The sequence below is a fragment of the Falco rusticolus genome, chromosome 2, assembly GCF_015220075.1.
Source record: "Falco rusticolus isolate bFalRus1 chromosome 2, bFalRus1.pri, whole genome shotgun sequence".
NCBI lineage: Eukaryota > Metazoa > Chordata > Aves > Falconiformes > Falconidae > Falco > Falco rusticolus.
In genome coordinates this window covers 7,225,521-7,248,627 of record NC_051188.1, presented here as the reverse complement: position 1 = coordinate 7,248,627, position 23,107 = coordinate 7,225,521, and the positions used below count along the sequence as shown (strand labels likewise).

The 23,107-nt window shown below is 40.8% G+C and overlaps 1 protein-coding gene across 8 annotated transcripts in view; it reads right to left on the bottom strand.

The window, feature by feature from the left end:
* DLG2 (discs large MAGUK scaffold protein 2) overlaps positions 1–23,107 on the bottom strand; it is a 1,049,324-nt gene that overhangs the window by 924,993 nt on the left and 101,224 nt on the right. For all 8 annotated transcript variants that reach the window (XM_037377334.1, XM_037377356.1, XM_037377333.1 and 5 more), the window contains one exon: positions 1,540–1,682. In XM_037377334.1, the coding sequence (XP_037233231.1) occupies positions 1,540–1,682 (143 nt within the window). The remainder of the gene's footprint in view (positions 1–1,539; positions 1,683–23,107) is intronic.

Below are 23,107 nucleotides of genomic sequence, written 5' to 3'. Positions count from 1 at the left end.
TGCCAGGGGTACAGACTCAACCCTGGCTTGAAATGGCTATTCCAGTTTCTAACCAAGTTTCCTATTGCTTTGCTTGAAATCAGAACGTCATTTTCAATAAAAGAAGCAAAATTTGGAGTTAGTCCTATACATTCTATTTTTCTCAGCATAGAATTTGCAGTTTACATCCCCCTAGACAAGTCCAGCAGCACACCCCTCAGACAGCAACAAGGTTAAGGAAGACGGGGTTGAGGGTCAGATACTTTGAGGAGGCTGGAATAACAAGAGTGTCTGTGATCCGCTGTCTTTGTCGGGTGTTTCAAGAGATAACACACTGGAATACACTTTCACCATTTTAAAGCATATAGCTTTGTGCAAAGAAAGGCAGAGATTAGCTAGCAGTGTCTTTAAGCTGAGACTCAAATGTTAAATCATTCATGATATATATATATATATAGTACATTAATGTTAAGACTCATTTGTTCTTATTTCACTCAAAATCAGACTGCTTGTTCTCATTAATTCTGCAAGCTTCTTTTGCTAATTAATTTTTACAATAAAGTTCTTCATGTCTTCAGAGAGTTTTGTTCTAGCTGCCTGCAATTCCGATTTATCGTTTTAAAGAATCACATATAAAATGGCACATAGAACTACAATTTGCTTCTGGTTTTTTTTGGTTTTTTTGTTTTTGTTTTTTTTTTTTAAGAGGAAAGCTCTGTAAAATAGTCATGCCTATGGAAAGTGCTTTGGAAAAACATGTAAAACTTGAAATTCCTTTCTTACCATAAGAACAATGGAAATTTTTTATACAGTTCCTTCATCTTTGATTTTGGCCTGGATATTTGCAGTTTGCAGTCTATGCCCACTTTATTTCTGTCTCTGTGTTTAAGAACAAAGCAATTCATTGCTTGGTTCTGTGGATTTTTGTTTTGTCTTTGAAGTACAAACGTGGTGGGAGGCAATTACTTCAGATTGCTAATTTAGTTCATAATAATCTGGAGGCAGGCAAAGGCAGATTAGAGCCAGCGGTGAGAAAACGGTTTTGAATCTTTCCACTGGCTACAGAAGAAAAGCCAATCTATAGAACTTTCTTCTCTGTATCTGTTCCTCACACAGAGATTGGTTTGGTTGATAACTCTGTGCACTCGAGCTATGGAAAAGTTCTGCCCAATGTCAGTCCCATGAAATATGAAAAGCCCTATTGAGATTTTTTTTACACAGGATACAATTGCTGGAGTATTAATAATCTCAGTGGTGATTAGCAAGTGGAAGAAATAAGATTTCCTTTGGGGGTAATCACACCAAGCATCAGGTAAAGTACACCAAGGAGGAGAAAAAGAAAGGGTTTTTTTACTTCCCCTTTGACAGACAGCAACTGAAAGGATGAAGAAGTTATCAACATACTCAAGGTCAGAGGGATACCACTATGTATCTTCCATATCCTAATCTAATTCCTTAATTAAAGCCATTCTTTCAATCTTATAAATCACTGTGTGGCCTTTCTCAGGCTTGAGACATCTCACTCATATATATGTTTTATTTCTTAATCTGTTAAATTACCTCTTGGTTTTTCTGCAGATTTTCATGGTCTGTAGCAGATGTTGTCTTCTCCCATTTCTCTGCAACTTGATTTGCTTCTTCTATTTTTTGCTCATAGCTTTTCTGGGAATTTAACAGTGTCACTTCATAAAATTCTTGAATATCTGTTTGTAAAAAGGAACAAGTAAAAGACATTATTTGACATGCTGGCTTTTGAATCCCTGGTGGTTTTCTTTGGTTAATATATATACTTACACATTATCATAATGATGAGCATGTATTACATTTCTAGCAGAAAGCACCAACAAGCAAATTTGTTTCCTAAAATGTCAATGAGACTATTGAAGTATATTCTCATTTTAAAAAGGTCTCTACAAATAATTTCAAGGTGAAGGAATAGTATTTATAAGGGATTCAAAGAAAATTTTTACATGCACACCTGAACAATATAGGTAAAACAGACCCTTAGACACGGAGAAGTCAGTCACAGACTGTTTTAACTGATAAACTGGAAATTTGCAGATGCAAGATACCCTAAGAGAAGCTTGTTGTCAGGTACCCACCCCAGGCACCAACACCACTCCCAGCCCCAACTGCAGGTGCATTTGGGAATTATTTTGTTTTAAGTGGGATTCAGAACTTGAAGAAAGACTTTGTGGATTCATCATTTCAACCCGTTATCACTCCGAAGGGGCTAGTTAATATTTGGTTTCAACCAAGAGTAAGCAACAAGCCAGGTCTTAATATCCTGTTCAGATATTTCTATCACATGTACATCAGTTCATACCCCATGGAAATCAAAGATCCAGCAGTGAAAACACTTCCACTGAAACCTGCGCATACAATAAATGGGGGGGGGGGGGGGGGGAGTGTTTCCCTTCCTTAAAGCAAGAAGTTTTTACTCAGACGGTCACATACACAAAGTGACACACTGTCTAACAGAGATATTTGGCTCACCAAAGAAGAAAAACCATTGCATTATTTTAATTAAGAACAATGGACAGGCTTTCTCCTGGATAAGAAAGAAAGAAAAACATTTCTGGGAGAAAGATCACGTCTACCTGGATACGCCCCTGGGACTGTTTAGAAAAACGACCACGCTTTCAATAAGTGGTTCTCTAACGAGTGCTGCCTAAGGCATAAAGAACATGGGAAAGCATGACCCTTAACAGGTAGGTGTCTGGAAAGGCAGAGGTGGGGACAGAGAATCCTTTCTGGTATCAGGTGAACTAACTATAGAGAAAAATCAAGCTTATTGTACTTACACAATGCCTTCCATAAGCATTTGTGACTGTGGGTTTTATTCTCTATTTTGTGAAGAAATGTTCTGTTTACACGTTACTATACATTGGATTGAATTAATAGCAGTCCCAAGGTAACCAGACAACATTTCTGAACAGAAGCTGTGATAAACCTGTACCCGACAGTATCACAAGCCCAAACACCCCAGGATGCTCCAGCATGTCTAAAAATAAGAGTATGTTCCTCAGGAATGCTTCTTCAACTAGAAAGAAAAAAATAAATTAAAATCTTGCAATATTAGCCACAGAGCTTGTCTGGCAACGAGGAAAATACTGGGGTCGTGCTTGAACTTCAGAGGCAGCTGGTAATTTTGTCATACAGGGTCAGATCCCAGATCTGGGAGGAAGACATTGGTTCTAACCATAATAAATAAACCACCGTGGAGGTAAATCTGCATTTTACTGTTACATGCAGTCTCACACGAGAGGAGACGGAACGGGATTGCAAGTGACAGGCAGAACTGAAGGAGCAGGAGGCAGCAGAGAGAGGCACCCTGAGTTTCTGCACCTTTCCAAGGCCAGTCAAAAGTAGCAAACCGGGTCCATGCTCATCCTCGCATTAAGTCTCAGCTAGATGTCTATGAACTGCTCTTCCCTCCTTAGTGACAACTGAAATTGAACTTTTCTTCTACCTCTTTTTAGAACTTTACAACTCATTATGTACTCTTATTTCTCATGTACAATGGGAAAAAATTAATCAGAAATTTAATTTTAATAACTGTGATCCATAGGAAGCAGATACCAATCTCTATTTCACAGATATATGTGTAAGAATTTATATTTCACATTGCTAAGAATATTTAATTCCACCATTAAAACTAGGACCTACTTTTAAAATTAAAAGCCATAGGACAGCTGCAATGAGAATGGAAGTTTCTCTCTTCTCAATGTGGGGAATTTTTTGGAACGCTCATGGTATAATTGCAAACATTTGTAATATATGGTTTGATGCCAGGTCAATTTGTATTACAACTGCAAGTAAAACATACCAGGTTAATATGTAATTATCTCTAGATAAATACTTTGCAGAAATAAACTAGAAAATTGCCCTCTGGCAGTGGCGTTCAGCTGGCATAGCTGTCATTATCAGAGTATTAAATGGGTTGACACTAGTCAGTCAAGGAAGAGCAGAAGAGCTCTTCCACTCTAACTTTAAAGACTGCCTTGCGCTAGTGTTTTCATTTAAAATAACATATGAGCCACATTTGCATGTGCGTGCACACGGGCAAAATAAATATTAAAACCCTGGTCTCTTTGTAAAGGTCCTTATCTATTCTGAGGAGGCTGTGGGTTGCTTTCACTGGAATAATGATCACTGGTGTGCGGAGAAGAACATTTCAGTGTACTTCTACGGTTACAGAAGAAAGCACAGACGATTCGCTTAGTTGGTTGCTTTGTTATTCCATAAGCTAAAATTGCCATTTCTATGGAACAAGGGCAGCCAGCAACTTGCAGTCAATCAAGGTTAGCAGAAAATAGGATCTGTAATTTGCTCTGAGTAAAACCCGCTCTATCTCCATTATGTGAGAGCTGCAATCATACCAGGAGGTGAAAACGGCTGAATGCTACTGAGGATGGGAAAAGAGGTGTGAAGGAGGTAATGGGACCAAGAAGCTGTAGAATCAAGCTTGAAGCCAAGGTCATAAAAGGTAGTTGTGAGAGCATGGTAATTGGTATGTAAAATGACCAAAGGACAACCTGTCTCCTGCTGCGGGCTTACAGGAAGAGAATTCAACCAGGAGACTTAAAGTCTTACACAAATGAAGTCTACCAAGTAGTTCTTGGCACTATGTTTCCTCCCTTCCATGAAAACAAGTAGAGATTACATTTAGAAATAGTAATATTACTATTGACGAACTCCACGAGCACAAGACCCCCCTTCAGATGAGCTGTTCAAATCTCTGTACCATTCCAAACATTTTGTTAAGCAATGAATTCATATTTGTTTAAAGTGTCTGTGAATCTCACTGGATTTTCAGTCCAACTGAATTTGTTCATTTACTTCTTAAGAGATTACTTACTCTACTTAATAAACTCTGCTTGCTCTTCCTTTAGCCTAGCCCAAATGTTTTGTCAGTTTTGCTAGATAAAGATAAATTGCATACAAGAAATTATATTTATTCTAATATGAGGTAAACCTAAAGATACCGTGATATATTTTATTTTGGATAACTCCAGCACTGGGGAAGTGGGAAAACAAATTTTCTTTACAACAGCATGGTAGAGAACACATCAGTATCACTTTACAAATGTCTGTGGACAAGTATATCATACATCACTGCATCTGTGCTCTGCAGGCAGACTCCAAGGACCTCCCTTCTCCTTTCTTACAGACCTGTGCAAGAGCAAGCATGGTCAAACCTCTACACAACTGCCAGGGAGCACCTTCTCTTACTAAAGGTGGACCCACTTCTCAGGGATAAGTCTTGTTTTCTTTAGTTTAAAAAAAATATATTAACTATTTATGCTCACATTAGAGTTGTGCTCACTCTTACCTCTTTTTTTTTTTTTTTTCTTTTTAAGAAACTTTAAACAAAAATTATTTGGACAAAGAATAAGAACTGGAGGAAACACAATGCCCTAATCAGATACAAGAGCGACCTTTCAGACAGCAGCTACATAGAAAGGAAAACGTGATCAGACAAAGCCAAACAGGCTGCCTAAACCCTGCCATTTTCTGACTTTTGAGTGGTTGGTCCTGCAGCCCTATGGCCATTATTCCAGTGCAATTTCTGTTCCAACTTATATGCATCACAATATCCAGTCATTATAGGAACACTTTACAAGTCTCATAGCAAAGGGGTTAAATAATACGAGAAGACAGAATCGGTGAATAGCCTAAACAACTCTCTGGCTTCTGTGACCACGGGCTTTCGCCAGCATTCTAATGAGGAAAAAATGAGATAAAGCAATACAATTCCTTATTCATCTGTAAGCAGTTCAGCACCAGAAAGATAGAAATAAATTGAAGGGAATTCAGACAAAGACAGATGATTAAAGGTCTGAGAGGACTAACTTTTGAGTCAAGATTAAAGGAAGAGAATAATAATAACGTACACTTTCATACTTCCTTTCATTTCAAAGTAAAACAAACATTAAGAACCATATAGCATCAGCTGAGAAAATTGCACAAGGCCTCAAAGAGAAGCAAACCAGCAGGGCTGAGCTGCAGAGGCCCCAAAAATGAGCACACCAGGTGTGTCCATCCCTTTGTGGTCCATAACACACTTACAGTGGCTTCAGAATCACCGGTGATTCCAAACAGCATTGCTCCATTTTGTACAACTCTTCTGCAGGGAAGGCTAGATAGAGCTGCACAAGCAAGTCTGGAAAGATCCCTCGGTGCTCTAGGATTGAGGCAGGAGCCACTCGCTCCTGCAAACTTTCTCCTTTATTCAAGATACTAGCGTGACTTCAAGTTAGAAGGGAAAGGTGGTCAGGATTTGCTCCTATTTATGCACCTTGGTGGCCTCCCTACTACTGAACTATCTTCAGCTGTGTAAATCAACGTAATCCATCTGGTAGCCCCAAGGCTGGATGAAGCATATGAGATAGCTTTGGCATCTGTATGATTTTCACCTACCCAGAGAAGCACTGGCAGGTGCATCTCAGTACTTTCACAGACATGTTCAGAAATTTAACCATCAAGGCACAAGTGTCCCAATGCACCGAGCAGGTGGGATTACCCCAGCATAGCTCTTTAACGCCATCTGACCTGTAGCTGCACTTTGCATGTACCTAATTGATGCAAAGGGTTAGGAAGTGAGAATATCCAAAGGTGGGGTTTCCAAGGTAATAAGGTGCAAAATGCAGAGGCTCAACTCGAGCTGGTACTGGTTTACAGTACAGCAATACAGTGAGGATAGATTTCCATGGTACCAAACTCAGGATTCAGAAGACAGGGGTCATAAAGAAAACCAGAGCAGGAGTGGAAAGAAAAACCTCTTGTACCTCTTTTGCATTTAAAAAAATAAGGGGAGGAAGAGGAAAGTCTGCATTCCAGTAACAAACAAGCCGATACCGGGCTTTCTGATACCATCTATATTTTATAGAACACGAACAATTAAGCTTAAAAGGATAATCTTGTACATCGCTTAGCCTGAAGTTGTACTGCATGTGTCAGCAAATGCTGCCTTCCCGGTGACTTGACAGTACATGTGGCCACTTGTAACACAGCAGGGCAAACTATTCCATGCACCGAACCTTACCCAAAGCCCACTGAATTTGCAGACACCTACCCACCACAGCATGCTTTGACCTCCAGGAAGGGAGTACGCTGTGCTGACAGCTGTTCCAAAAGCTGTTCCCTTCATTTGTGCTTAGCAAGGAGAGAGGATTTCTTCGCGACATACATATTGCTACTGTCCCTCTTCACTTCATGACTTGAGACAATTTAGAAATGGCACCAATATTCTGGTATCTGCAGTAATTTTCTGTTGCTTTTGCAGATAGCCGTACATTTTTGCAATTAACTATAACAACATTCATGATGAAGAATCCCATTACGCAAGAAACGAGTGCTCTGTGCATCATATTTCTACAGACCTGAACTGGGAAATGGAACAAATACTCTGCAGGATAAAAGCAAAGGTGTTTTTTTTCCTCCTCCTTCTAGAGGTCCTTAGCCATGGAATTCATTTTTCCTATGCTGTGCCAGTGCCCTGACTTGCTTTGCAGTACAACTCCCATCTGTTTTTCCAGGGCATTCAGGGACAAGGTGGAATCGGGGTCTAAGGCAACAAGCAAACACAAGCTGTTTCCTTTCCAGGAAATTTGGGGCAGTCTTTTTCTCTGTGTAGGATAGTGTCTGATATGTACCTTTTAATGTTGTGTAACCCAGCACAAATGGCTACTGTCTGGCAGAACACTGCGAATCAAAATAGTCAATTGTTACAGGCTCTTGCTGCAAGTCCTTTTTTTAACGAAGGGAACATTACAGTGTACGTCTAAATGGCATCATTTATATCCTGGGGACTAGATTATGCTGGGTCAGCTTCAGCCATCTGGTCTGAAATATTAGGTAGGAGTAAGGAGGATTGTGCAGGATGTTGTTCAAGAAGGAAAACTGATTCATGCGGTAGAAGTAGCAGGGAAGTGATCAGAGACGATACCAGCCTGCTAGTAAAGAGCTTTAAAGGCCTTGCCCATGGAAGCAGTCCAAAGAGAGGTTAAATAACATACCTCACCAAATGTGGCTATGTTTTGTGTTGGTTGTTTTTACAAGTAAAATGTTTCCATATTGAGTAAAATAGCCACTACGAGAAAGAGAAGATAAAAAGCAAGAGAAGAAGAAAGCTGAACTTGAAATTGGGTGTTTTCAACTAAAGCAGGACTATAGCACAGACTGGATGTGAGAAATGGCAGATCTCCAGTTATCAAGCTGGGATGTAGCTTTATGTCACGGTGAGCTCAAACTGGACCCCATTAGCATCCCTCCATGCAGCTGCAGTCAAAAATGCCTTTCCCTTTTCAGCTGTATCTCATTCCCAGGGCTCCACACATATTTGCCTTAGGTCTGCGCTAATAAAGGTGGTGTGACATGCAACAAAAGAGGAAAAGCTCAAGGCTTGTTTCTTTGCAATTGGCAGGGGTAACACCAAGATATGTCAAGTCAAAATGAAAGTTAGCCCAGTGGCAAGGTTTACAAACATGAGCTTTTGGCACCCAAGAAACATAGATGCCAACCCAACAGCACGAGTTACTGCAGAAGGAGAGAATAGGTTCTCTGTGCCATGCAGGCAGCGAAACGGTGCAGTGCAAGCCAGGGAAGTAGTCTTCTGCCAAATGCCTACAGTTGATAAATGTTCCTAAATCTATTAAAAGCAGCATACTGTGGTAGAACATGTACCAAAGTAGGCAGCAAGAAATACAAGAAATGCAGTTTCTGTTATTAACCTGTCTTTATCCTTGAGCTTCAGCAAATTTCTTCTGTTTGGCCTTGATAACTTTTTGAGGTCCCTTCCAACCTGAATTATCCTATGAACTTTTGCGCATCTAGGTTGTAAGCTCTTTGAGGCAGAAACCATTACTAAGCAGGTACATACCTGACCAAAACCGTATCTTATCAAAAAAGCTCTGAAGCATTCTACGTGTTGTAATAAGTAACTAAATGGTTATCAATTAATGGCCTTTGCAATAGTTATTTAGATGTATGGGGAAAAAAATATGGTTTTGAGTACTTCTGGCTTAGCTGTACAATAGTATCATGATTGGGTTCTGTAATATATCCAAGATACAACCAGAGCTCTCCTGAAATTCTCAGCTAGGAATATCTGCCTCAAAGGCAGCTGTCCAAAATCCAGGGAGAATAAAATTTTCCACACAGATTGCTGTACACAGAGAAGACAAAATAATTGCTGCAGCCCTCTCTATGTTAGCAAAGTTTATGTTAACAAGTGAGAACTAGAAAGTCACCTCAGACAGTAAAGTCAGTATTTAAGACTGTTCAGTGACGATATTGAGTATATTACTACAGTTTCACCCATATATTCTAACATCTTATCATAAATAAGCACCACAGCCTCGATTTGAGCATTTGCCACTGACAGTATGTTATGGTTAACATCTACGGTTGCTAATTGTGTTTTCAGTGGAACAAGAGAAGAAACTGTAAGGCAGGTTCATTAAAGCACAGCAACACAGTTGCAAGTGGGCACAGTAGATTAAATTAGTAAGTGTCGCACTCAGTTCTGCTCATTCTGTTTCTAAAGCTTAAACTGCAGAAAAGCAGAGCAGCAAATCCCAGATCCTGTGGCGAGGTTTCATCTTAAACATGCCAGCCAGGGCCTGCAGATCAATGCACAATCTGCAAGAGCCAGAGTAGGATCACAAGCACATGCTGGATGCTTTGCACCTCCGGACAACCAGGAATATAATTGAACCGGTTCCAGGATTTTTTTGCGATAGAAAATGATGTAAACAGAATGTGCTCTTAATCTTAAAAAGTGTTCACAAGTGACAGCTAAGGAAGCACTAAAAGGCCAAGGCAAGGTTTCCTGTGCTTCAGGATAGACCCTTCATAAAATGAGTTTCCTTTGAAAAATGATGATTTGTATCAAGTTCTTTTCCTACAAGCTCAAATACATTTAGCTTTTTTTCAGCACTGTGTACCCCCCTGCATGTAGCACAGAATCACAGTATCGTTTAGATTGGAAGAGACCTTTAAGATCATCAAGTCCAACTGTTAACCCAGCACTGATAAATCCACCACTAAACCATGTCCCCAAGAACCACATCTATACCTCTTTTAAATCCCTCCAGGGGTGGGGACACAACCACCTCCCTGGGCAGCCTGTTCCCACTCCTGACAACAATAACATGTACCTTTGGGAAGAGGCTTTTTTCATTGTGTGGCGAGTTGGATGCAAAGCCGTTACTGGAGAGATTTCCCCTTGTTTCTGTGCTGCAGTTATGGGATAACGTGCATCCCTGGATCCTGCTGGAGGATCATGCAGCCCCAGTGTGTGTCACAGAAGTTATGAGCAGACTTTCATTTGAACGGTTCCACCGTGCACTTAAAACAACTGTAATAGAGTTCAACACCAGGAAACTGTTCAGTTATATCATTTGTTTCTTGTGTGATTTTGTTTGTTCCTCAAGTGCTCGAGATATGATTTCTTTAAATAGGGATAATTTGACTGTAAAATACAATATAAAAACTGCAGGTATATTTTCATCTCTGAGGCAAAAGTAATAGGAAAAAAAATCAGATTATGTGTTTCCTCATCCTTTTTTTTAAATCTTGGAAAGGATCCAGCTGCAAAGCCAATTTCCCACAGAATATGAAGGGAAATACTGTATATCGGACCAGAACCAGAAAAGGATGCATCAGTCTGTAATCCTTTCTAAGTCAGATTAATTTTATATAGGCTTTTCCACTGCAGATGAGCATAAATAGGTTGGGAGTAGGTAAGGTGAATGAAAGATCTAGTGCTCAGAGCACGTATCTGGGGACCTGCAGGCTTTGGGGTACTGCAGGTACTCAGCAGTCCAGCCAGGGGCCACCCCTATCAGACACCCCCCAGTAGCACCCGGTTTGCTGAAACTCTACAAACCAGAAAGATTTGGCTAGCCATCGGGCCCTCTCAGGCATTTTGCTCCAAGGCATGAGGCAGCACAAGCAGCCAGGGCTGTGCAGAAGTCAAAAGGGTCAACTGATGGCATTTGACCAGAGCTGCAGCCCCCAGGTGCCAACACACAACACATCACCTCTGCCAGCAGCTCCTCCAGGAGAGCTGAGTCAGCCTAAGGGCAAGCACAGAAATCCTGGGGGCAGTTAGGGATGGAGCGATGCAGTCACTTCAGAATTAATCACGCAGGTTCAGCTCACTGACTATAATCCCTCCTATGCATTCCTAACATTTTCTGGTGAAAGCAATTTTTTTTAAAAAAAGAACTCAAGCATTATCTTCTGAACAGGAAAAGAGAAGGGGAGCATGGAATGCGTGTGTGTGTGCGTGTATATATATATATATATATATATGTCTCTTCTGATCAGACATGGCTATTGCCAGAACCCAGAGATGACTTTGCCCTTGCAGCAGAGCGTTCAGACACACAGCGATGCAGTACCAGCATGTCCCACTCCATATGATGGAGAAAGACCACCACAGCTCCAATGCAGGAATGAGGTACCAATAGCTTGGCAGGAGCCCGAGAGGCTCCTTCACAGCAAACAGTTCAAAACGTAGCTGATGTTGTACAGGCCCTCAAAACTACATGGCAATGACATCCCTCCAGCCTACCTGCCATAGTGCCCTAGCTGCCCTCAAAGGAGAGAAGGCCAGGAAGCAAGTGGCTTGTCTAATGTACATTGTTCACCATTTATATGCCAAGGATCTGACCTTTTGACAGGTGCTTGCGTATTTTACAGTCCCACACTTGCAGCCACGTGGCAACTTACAGCTTTGCTGTTGTAGCACACCTGATAAACTCAGCACAGAAACTTCTGCAGCAGCCTCTACACTGTGGATTTCTGCCTTCCCATTTACCATGGATTGTTAATATCATTCTTCCTTTCCCCAAACCAATTTGAAGCCCCATACCATGCAGAACATGTCATCAGGAAGCAGATACCAGCACAGGGTTTGTACTATAGCTTGTATATTAATTTTTTTCCAACTACTTCCAAAGGAAAGACACTTGTGTAATTGATGCCGTCCATGCTGAGAATAGGCTGGACACGTAGTATGTCATGACGAACTGATATGACCTCCAAGCACAGGAAATGCCACATGTTATCCTCATGCCTTTCCCAACGTTTTCTCTCATCTCACTGAATCTGTCACTGAGTCGTGTGAGAACTTCAGTTGCCCAGCCCTTTACTTAAGGAAATGCTGGTAAGCCATACCTGAAAAATGCGGTAAAGGTAAATTTGTTTATTCTTGCATAAAGCTTCAGCGAGTGGTCCATTAGGGATCCCAAGAGCAAGAAATCCAAATCAAATGCCCTTTCCCAAGGTAATGTAAGAGCAATTTTAGGAAAACCCCATGGCAATCTGTAAGGAATTAGCAATAATTACTTCCTGGCCTTTTTCTTTACAAAGAAGCAGCTTCATACCCAACCACTTTTGAACATAATTTTATATTTAAAGCTAAGACAAAGCATTAAAACATGACCTTTCTTCCCAGTTCTTTCACATGCCAGAGCGACCCTTTAGCTTCTTCAACCTCTTCAAGTTCTCACCTTGGAACATCTCCCCCTCTGCATCTCTCTTAGGCTTTCACTGCAAACCCGCAGTCTCCTTTTAGTGGAACAGTACCCATCTGCTCAGCACAGGGCTCTGCTTTTTAGCAGGGCATCGCCTTCCATCCTCAAGAAACAGCTTCATTCTGATACCAAAGTGCACAACCCCAGTTTCTCTAATGCATGGTATCGTATGCCTGTCAGGTATATGATAGAGATAGAGGCACTAATCCACCATTCAGTCCTCGGTTTTGGTGAGGTGCTTGGAAAAGTCCAACATACGTGCCTACGGGGCTGCAGTCCCCATCTCCACCTCCCACCCACACTCCTGGTGCAGCTGGCTGCCTGCCCAGGAGCCAGGCTAAGCAAGGGCAAAGAGCACACAGGAGGACCGTGCCCATGCGGTGGGCAAACACAGAGCATCACATGAGCTGCAGGGGATGGAGGCTGACTGTGTCAAGTTACATGCCTGAAACTCCAGAGGGTTGCCTCTTACTGTCCAGCTATATTTTATTCTGAAGACGTCAAGTATTTCAGCATTTGCACTTAAAGCATGCAAAAGGTAGATGGAGAAGGAATAAAGTTCCAAAAAATTTAAAACCAACCTACCCCTTTGAGATGTGCCTGACCTGCAGAAAAAAAGCAAGAACACGTGTAGAAAACTGGGTTAACTATATTCTAAGTCTCACCACTTCAGTTGCCTCTTTCTTCCCCTTCATTTTACTAGTGGGAAGTGTAATGTAAGTGGTAAAAACAGGGAAATGAGAACTTCAGACCGCGGATTCTATTTGCAGTTTTTCCACTGACTTGCTGTGTGACCTCAGGCAAATCAATCTCTGCACTTCAGCTTAACCTTCTGTAAAATTGAGATATGAATGCTTTGACTTACCCATAGGCTCACAGTGGGGAGTTACACAGCTTAATTAATTAATGTTTGTTAAACACTTCTAATGATTGTTTCTATACAAGTTTAAATTATTGTGGGTTGTACTTTTATAAACTCTGGCTTATGACACTTGAACATATTTGCCACAGTGTCTAGGGCAATCCCGAAGATTGCTCTCCTGATGTAATAAATTACACTTTAAATGAACCCTTCCACTGGAGTCACTGTGACTTTAGTTGTCTACACTTAACATTTACAGTCATTGCACTAATTGGTCTAACCTTGTATTGCAGGTTTCCATGAACATCAAAAGACTTCATTGGTCATGCTTGAATTTGTTCCACTTTATGTTCTCATGGGTTTAGTAACAGCTAAGAGACTTCATGCAAATTCATTGACATTTGCTGGTCTCCACTGGAATAAGAAAACCTTGTATCCCTTACACAAGTCCTTGCAGGTCTAGAATCTCTTTACTGTTCTCATTATCTTCATTCTCATGTAATTGATTGGTTTATGGACTTGGTCCAAGTTCTTTTTAACTTCAGTAATTTAGGTTTTCACTCGGCATGAACTTAACGTATTTATTCATGAATTCTGAAATCATGAACCTTTAAAGATGAGCTAGTGCAACTGCCCTGCCATGGGCAGGGACAAAATAATTTTGCAAATTTTTTTTCAGACTCTTCCAGGGAAGTAATTCCATGATGTGTCCTGAAGAGGGGCCTCCCACCCTCCTAAAAGCTTACATTAGGCATGAGGGTAGCAGGAGGAAATGTTTCACAAAAAAATTATGTTGCCAAATTCACCATTTTTTTGCAATACTTTTGATCTTTATCACAGTGAAATTAATGTTACGAGCATAGTACTGTGCTCATTAACAAAATCTAATTTTTCAAGAGAAATCTTTCACGAGGTTTTACTGCAGCACCTTTAAAAACATCTGACAGCAAAACCTAAGGAGGAAGAAAGGGATATGTTAATTTAAAAGGCATTACATAAATGTTAATGAAGTGACCCACAGCCCATGAATCAGCATCTCATATGCCCCAGCATCTTGCCACAGAAACCAAATTAAATAATGGTACAGCTCCATAAAATGGTGGGCCACTGACAGGGGAAGATCCCATCTTAACTTAAGGTATAGCAGGAGCTCACAGCAACCACCTGAGACACAGAAATGCCAAATCAAGCTGGCTTTGGCGGGGACAGACAGGGCTAACATTGTCAACCTACTGACACTAAACCAGCTGAAGAATTAAATATAGATCGCAACCTTTAGGGATTCCTGTCAAGCCTTTCTATGAATTGAGATGACTTCCGGAGATCAAGTAAGTTTGTCACATCTGCTGCAAAGGCTGGGCTGGATGCTGACAACTGGAGGAGGAGAGACTGGTTTGCAGCTGTATGTGCTAAACCCAGAGGGTTGGCAGATACACCACAGACCTTACAGGGATCTGGGCCTTTCTGGAGATAGGAATAAAGGTTGGGCAGGTATCTAAGATGGCATGAGATTCTTGACTTACATGGAGGGTAGAGGGTGAACCAGCTGTGTCCAGGAACACAGCCACTTCAGATGCTCTGACAACTGTGTTGACTCAACCTCTGTTTATGACAATGGGAGCTGACAGTGCATGTGTTAACACCTAAAGGCAGGTGTCCTAACCTGGAATGACATCCCAATCTGAGCATCTTTCACGTAAGAAAGCAATACTGAAATCCTAGTGGGCTCCAGGGATTTTGATGGCACATCTTTCCTTGCAGTCAGAACTTGTTCTTGGGCAAAGGTCTAGTAGTTGTCTTTGCATTACTTTTCTTATTTTTATTGGTTCGTTTTCTCTGTTAGTAGATAAAGATGTCAGACCAATTTAGGTGTTGTAAGTCTTGTCTTTCCATAGTTCTGTAGTAATACAGGATCAGCTTTTAAAAAACATGCATTGTTAATCAGCCTTCTGAAAACACCAGCTCCTTAGTCAAGATGGTTGAACAAAATTAGTTTTGCAAGTTTTATTTCAAAACAGGTTTGGCAGACAACTCCTGAATGAATAATTTGAAGTCTGAGAACAGGACAGAAAGACAGTGCATGCACACCTACAGAAGCCTGCTGCTAATTCTTTTTGTTGTTAAAACAATCTTAAATTGTGGAGTGGAACATGAAAAACACTCATAAAACCTGAAAGACAATGCATTTCCCTCGAGTTTTGTTTCTAGCACAATGGAAATTTTGATACGAAAAATATTGATACAAAAAACACTTTTTGTCCCTCCAAAAATCCAGGCAGACAGATATCAGGGAAACAGTGCCTTAACAATGATTCTGCTACTAACTCGCTCTGTTGCCCTTGGTAATTCACTCAATGTGTTCTAAGTACTGATTTAGTGCACATTAAGGTTGTGACGATCAGTTTGTTAGTATTTCTGTCATGCTTTGATGAAATCACACATGATAGGCTAAGCTGTCTTATTATATTCCTTTTGCTATGCTTGCTGTAAGAAAAGCCCAGCATTGTTCTAACAAGATAATGATATTCTATCAGTTCTTGGAATGATAAATCATGTCAGAAAGTACAATTCAATTCATTACTTAAAATCAAGTCAGGAAGTGAACTTCATTTTTTAAAATTAAGAGGAAAGATTTCAAATTATATCTTGGATGTAAGAACAGAATTAATAAATACTAATTATTTGAAAGAAATTACGGAAAAGTTCTCTGAAGGCAGACAAACGTAACAAGGACTTGCAAACCTGCCTCCAGAGAGCAACTTTGGATTCACTACGTGTGGATTACCAATTTTAAAAGTAACACCAGATTTTTGTCTCCTTTGTTGACACTGGCAGAGGTAGACCTTCTAGACCTACAGCACCACACATTTCCCAGAAGTATAGAGACAGGGCTGGGAAAGTGGTGTAAAACACATACAAAAGCCTACGGAGAAACATACAGACACTGCCCACTGCTAAGACAGTCCTAGCTCCACGCAGCCAAGTTCAATGTTTGGAGGTCACCTCTGCGGTGTTGAGTGCCCTTCATGCCTTGAAAGACCACTCAGAGGGTTGGAGGACAGAGTTACTCAACTTCAACTGCTGTGCTAACACTGAGTGTATTCTTTGGGAGATGAATTCAGGTGTAGATGTTCCTGCAAGGCACAAGACCTCTTCGCTTTCTGTTACTGGATGCATCGGTGAAGTCTTTCCAGCATCTCCCTACAAGATTCCCTCCTGAAACTGTTTGTAGCCTGGAAATCAAGAGCTTCTCACCAGTGGCAGGAATACATGTCTGAACCCACTGAAGCTTTAACTTGTATTTCACCTCCTCTTGCCTGGGTGAGTGCTCTTTTGAGAGAAGAAAGGCTAAATGTACCACCATTGGCTGGGGATGCTATTGCCCCACGGGCTGTTACTCTCACAGGTTGTGTTAGGCATGCTCAAACCTCCTTGCACACACAGGCACTTCACGAGATCTTACTGGGTAATACGTGAGCCCTGCCAAGGTGGAGGCAGTTTTTTGCACCACAAATTGGGCAAAAATCCTAGGGTAGACACTGAAGTCCTTTTTTGTACTGCAGTGTCTCAAGAAGGGAATGTCTCAAAGGTATACTGTGCAGATACATGGTGGAAGATTATGAGGGAAAGCTCTAGTAATAGGACCTAGTTTAGAGTTAATTCACTTGGTTATGGTGTGATGGCTTGCCATTTTAACTCGAAGGTCTATCATAACCAATGAAGATGGGGCTTGTCACATGAAACCAGCCTTTAAAGGTGAGTTACGCTAGAATAGTGCAGACGTGGTGTTGCCGGGAGGTCTGCAGGTGCTAATCAATACTGCAATGATAAAGGCCGAATGAACACAAAGATGAGGAGAGGAGGAAAGGAGATTGAGATCATTCTGATTACCACCCACTCATGCACAAGAATACCTGTCCTTGGTGTTGTGAGAAGCTGGCTTCTCCCTGTGAGGCTCTGTCAAATTGCAGGATAATGATTCACGCAGCAAAAAATCCAAAGACACATTTACAAACCCAGGACAGAGCAAGTTAGACAACTGAAGAAAACTTACTGCTCTAACAAGAGATCCAGCAGCGGCTTTGGCTGCAAACAACAAAGCTGAAAGATGGCATTATGCCTGTATATTTAATTTACTTATAATTTCTCTTACTGTTCTGCATTGCAAACAAAGTAGCTGCACAGTGGTAGGAAAGAACATGCCAGGTGGTTATGGTCTCAGAATTACCATTTTGTATATATTATCTACTTACAAATGTAACATTAATTAAGGTTCAGACGCGGCAACTGACAAATAGTGGTCTGCGAGTGTACACGTTCTTCCGAGTAAAGAGAATTTCTTGCACCAAGTAAAAATGTGATAGCGTTGTGTTCAATATGGAATTCTGGGACTCCATTCAATGAACACATGCAGAGCACACCACTGTTAATTGACAAGATGTAATTAAAGTACCCACAAGCCACCAGCATGTGGGGACACCTAATGGACATTACGGAAAGCAGTGCGTTATGTTGGACTGCTCTTCACAGCAGTTTGTTTCCCCCCCCAAAAATGCAGCTGAAAGCTGATGCTTGTGAGCCAAACGCTGAGTAACATAATCCCAGTCATTAAGTCATAGGAACAAGCTCGACTGATCAATCAGCAAAACCCACATGGCTGCTCAGGAGCCTTGACCAACGTGACCGAAAAGCGAAGTAGCTGCTAAGCAAGTTTCCCAGCCTGAAGGCAATGCGTACAAAGTCTGGCTGAAAACCCCACACCTTCCAGGATGAGCCAGGGAAGATCTACAGAAAGAGGTCAAAGGGGCTTCCAGCTCTGTTTGCTTGCCCACAAGAAACAGATCCCACCCTGCTGCCCCATGGGCGTTCATCAGAAGGTAGGAACCTCTGGGCAAGACGAGGAGGACATGCCTGCAGGGTGTAACTATTTCATTTACTCCAGTTCTAGCTGCCCACACAGGGCAAAGCCCCGAGAAGTGTTGACAGAGGCCAAACTGGAGAGCTTGCTCTATGGGACCTTTGATGCTGATAAGGAACCACTTCAGCCCCCTACAAATATTAGCAGGGTTATATGGCTGGTGAAACAGCCAAGGGCAGCGGGAGAATGGTCTGACACAGAGCACACGACGGGGGGGGGGGGGGGGGGGGCTCAGGTTGCTGAATGATTAATGAAGTGATGCTAAGAGGGAATAGCCTGTGGTCCTTAACGGTGAGAAATTTTAGACTGATAAAAGAAGGAAGGTAGGGTTTGGTTTAAGCAAGTCATGACATGACCAGGGTCCCTTGCTTCTGCAGTATATTTATGAACTGCACCACAGGAGACAGACGTAATAAGTAACATGAATAACAGAAACTTTTGCATTTGATTAACGTGATATTATCTTAGGGCTCAGTTATAACAGATATTTGTGCATGTGAGCAATATTATCAGCCTAAACTAATTTTTACGAGATTAAATCCTTAAGACATTTTCTATCAGCTGAAGCAAACTAACCTATGGCTTTAGTCATAAATTTTAAGATTATGGGAGCTCCTCTGAACTATATTCATTATTCATGCAAAGGGCTCATGATGCTTAAACTTATAAAAATAGATAAGTAAATCTTGATTTCTTCTCTGATCAGAATCTTGTTTCACTCTGGCAGAACCTGCTGTGTTGGGGATCTATATGGATAAGACAGTGGTGTCTGGGTAAAACCACAGAGAATCTCTATATTATGCCCTTAGGCAAACACACACAGCACTGCATTTATATGCATAGGGGATGCAGCTAACCCTGCCACTTGTGAATGGGTTGCAAAGCTGTTCTACTTAGATTAAAAACAAAAGTAAATAGTCAGTACTATGTACATTCAGCATGGAAGAATTCACCTACAGAGGAGCAAGAGTGAAAAAATGAAGCATCCACAACGGATTGAAAGAACTTGGGCAGGAAGGGGTTGTAACTGAGTATGGGAACAGCAATTATTTAATTAATACTGGCTTGTGCTTTTTCCAAATTGAACTTGAAGTGTCATGGCTATAGCAGCAGCCACAGAAGCCCAAGAATCTTTGGAATAGAGCTAAGAGAATTAAATCAAGCACTAACAAGAAATGCATAGAGTCAGCTGAGGGGATAAGTGGACACTTCCCCCCCACCTTGCTGTTCATACTGCAGATCTGCATTTATTCCACGTCTACCTTGATCCTGCATAGAACAAGCAAAGAACATGGCCCTTTCATGACCTGTTTAGGACCAGGGAAAAGTGTTTATTAAAAAAAAGGAGTATGCTGTAACACTTCATTTCCTTGCTTAGTCATTATTTAAGACTCGATTTAAGATCTCCAAAACTCCTGGTGTTATCATGCCTTTAATATTTCAAATCACGTTCATTATAAATAAGCTTCTTCTAGAATAATTTCATCTAAAAGACAAGCTGTCAAAAATCTTTGTTAAATATAAACTGGCAACATTGGAAACATGTTCAGCTAAAAAATAGCAAAGTTTATGTACAAGGTATTATTAACAGTTCATGATATTTCACATACACTGTTCATTTATTAGAAACCATGGCCTGAAAGCTGCCGTCAGTTCATGTTTAAAAAGAGATTTTTCTTTAGCAGCTTTTTCTAAATGCCGTGTCAGTGACCGTCCGTAACTCAACTAGCACTCTGCCATGTAATGGAAGTATTCAACAAGATGATTCAACTTCACATGATATTGTTTTATTAAGAAATACCTGTAAAAAGCTCTCATTCTCCCCAAAATCACATGAATCTTTTCGGGAACCAATGGAGGCAGATCTTGTTCTGTTTTTTTGCCAACGCATCTTCTAATTATGAGTCCTGAGCTGTTAGAGGGGCGGGTTTTTTTCAGTTTAGTTTGGCGAATGTATTCGTCTTTAATGAGCCAAAAACCAGACATTTGAAATAAGAGTTTTACAGATGTTTCCAAAATATTTTCCCAAAGACAGACCACAAATACAGCCTCCGAGAGCCAATCACAGACTGAGCTGTCTGGAAAAATGGAAATCCATCATCAAATGTAATGTTTTCTCACCACAAGTGGCACCAAAAATCTGACTGCCAGAACAATGCTGGGAGTAGGAGAAAAATCAAAATGTAAAGGATCAAAATGTAATTTTTTGGCTTCTCTTCTGTCCTGCAGGTGGGATGCGCAACTCCCTGAGGTCCCTTGATGCCTCTTTGGCAGGATGGCAGGAACCATATAGCAAATAAGCTGCTTGCCAATTAACCAGACCAGGGAAACCAGAAACCTGCCAGGTACCAGCTGTTGCCCAGCACACTTTTAAATGGAAGATAAGGAAAGGAATAAATGCATATGTAGGTGCTGCTCAAGCTGCAAAAAGTTAAGGTCAGATCCCATGCAAGCACCTGGCTCAGCTGGATCCTCTCATACTAGTATTTTCTACAAGAAAAAACTTTCCTTCCTGAAAATTCCTGGTAAATCTGCTTTCTACTATTGAACTCTCCTCAAAATTTTTTCTCTCAGTAAGAATAAGACCTTCCATCTTAGTGCTGTGAACACATTTACATAAAACTGTGCACAAAAAAACTTGAATTAAAAATATGACTAAATAGTCTTTTTGTTGTTTTATAGTTTTGCAGTGATAATTGGACTTTTTAGTTTCTCAGTGTTAGAAATCATATCCCCGAAACACTCTGATACAAACTGATTAGTGTATGGTATAAACCCATACATAATCCTTTTTTCTTTCCCAGAAGCTGTTTTCTCTAACATCTATTATCTTTCTTGCTTAATTTATTTCAAGTTCAGTAGTTAAAAGCCTAACTCAGATTTTAAAACTTATCTCACACACACACACACGTACACCCCCAACAGTCTGACACCGGGGGTACAGCCACAGAAATTGAAGATCACATCTAAGATGAGTGGTGAATAAGAAAAGGAGCAGTAAAAAATCCCGAGCAACTGGAGCTCTCCAGAAGCACAGGAGGAACAGAAAAGTTAAAGCAAGAGTTTGGCAAGCACAGATAAGAACAAGATTTTCTTTGGATTACTGCAATCGCAGATGTACTAGATTTGTACATCAGCCTGTGACTGAGGAAGAGAAAATCGTTTATCAGAACGTGCAGCACAAACATAAATATTGAGCTCCTAGACACAAATGAAGCTAGAGAGATACATTTCATAAGAGAACTCAGAGGAAAGAGGAAATAGTTGAATAATTTATAACAGATTTGATACTGTTGAGGCAAATATGCAATTTTGAAGGGCTTGTGAAATTCTGAATTCTGGAGATCAGATTCTATTGGGAATAAAAGCCCCAGACTGGGGGATGGGGGGGTGGAGGGGTGGTGTAGAATGTGAGGAATTCCTTATCCAAACTCCATAAAAAAAGAGAGAAGTTTTCCAAGATTTCAGACCACAAAAAAAAAAGCAAGTGCAGGTTTTGGAAAGAAAAGACAACAAAGCAGACAAGATTAGAAAAATCTTTCCGGAGGAGTCTGCAGACTGCAAATAGGAGGAATCTGCAAAACCAGAGTGGAAGGCTGAACCAGAACAGACCAAAACCAGTTCTAAGCTCTATCTGTCACCTTTGGAAAGACCTTCCGTATTTGCGAGAAACAGAAGCCAGAATGTACTAAAAAGAAGCCAATTTCTACCACGGCATTGTTGAAGAGGCATTTGCACCTCATGCCCTCAGTGAGTTTTTACTGATCGTTTGACCATGGCTGGGCAGCTTGATGTGACAGCTGAAGTTCCAGGGAACCACCTGCAGGGAAAGCATACTTGCATTCAAGGCAGACAAGTAACCACAGATAAGGCTGTGGAGAACTGATTCCCATTGTAGGTCTATATGGGTTCGACATAAGGATAAAGGACAATCTTGAAAAGATAAGACTTGTAATTGTTTCAGGGAAAGAGCATATCGATTCAGGGTCTGAAAACATGCAGATGCTCAGGCTCATCGTGAGAGCTCATGCTGTAGGACAGACACCGATGAAGGTAGAAAATCAATTCTATGATGTCTTTAATGGCATTGGAAAGCTGTCAACAGACTATAAGATAAGGATGATGAAACTTAATTGTCCTGTCATAAGCGTTCCTAGAAACACCCCTGCAGTGCTCAGACACAAAATGTCACCGAGTGAAACAAACACCTGAGTCTGATGCATGCACGTATACCTGGTCAAGGAAACTTCGCTATTGCAGGTGCTTTTGCCTGCCAGTGCTACAGTATGAGCTGAGACTTCCCAAAAATAATACCAGATATTGACACCTTATTTGATAAATTATAGTAAAAATCCCTTTGATAATATTCAAAGAATGTCATGATGCAGGTAGTATTTTATTCAGAAATATTGGATTGATGTGGAACTTGAAAAAAAAAAAAAGGAAAACAATCTGACAATACATTCCATGATGATAAATCAAGAAATTGCAGATCTATGTAGATATTAAGATGTTTGTCAATGCCAGAAATGTTCATGCACCGATTTGAAATGACTATTCCCACTATATAGAAATAGCACTATTAGAAAATATGAAAATACAATCCCTAGCTTTGTGTATGCACATATGCATGTAAAAGACTTTACATAAAAATCCTGGACGTGGCATACCAGATGTGCTAATGATAAATAATGGGTCACAATTTGATTGTTCTGAGTTTAAATGCTTTGCAAATACTTAAGCACTTTATCTTGCACACAGATTATCCACAGTCTAGTGGTTTTTTGGAAAAAGCTATCA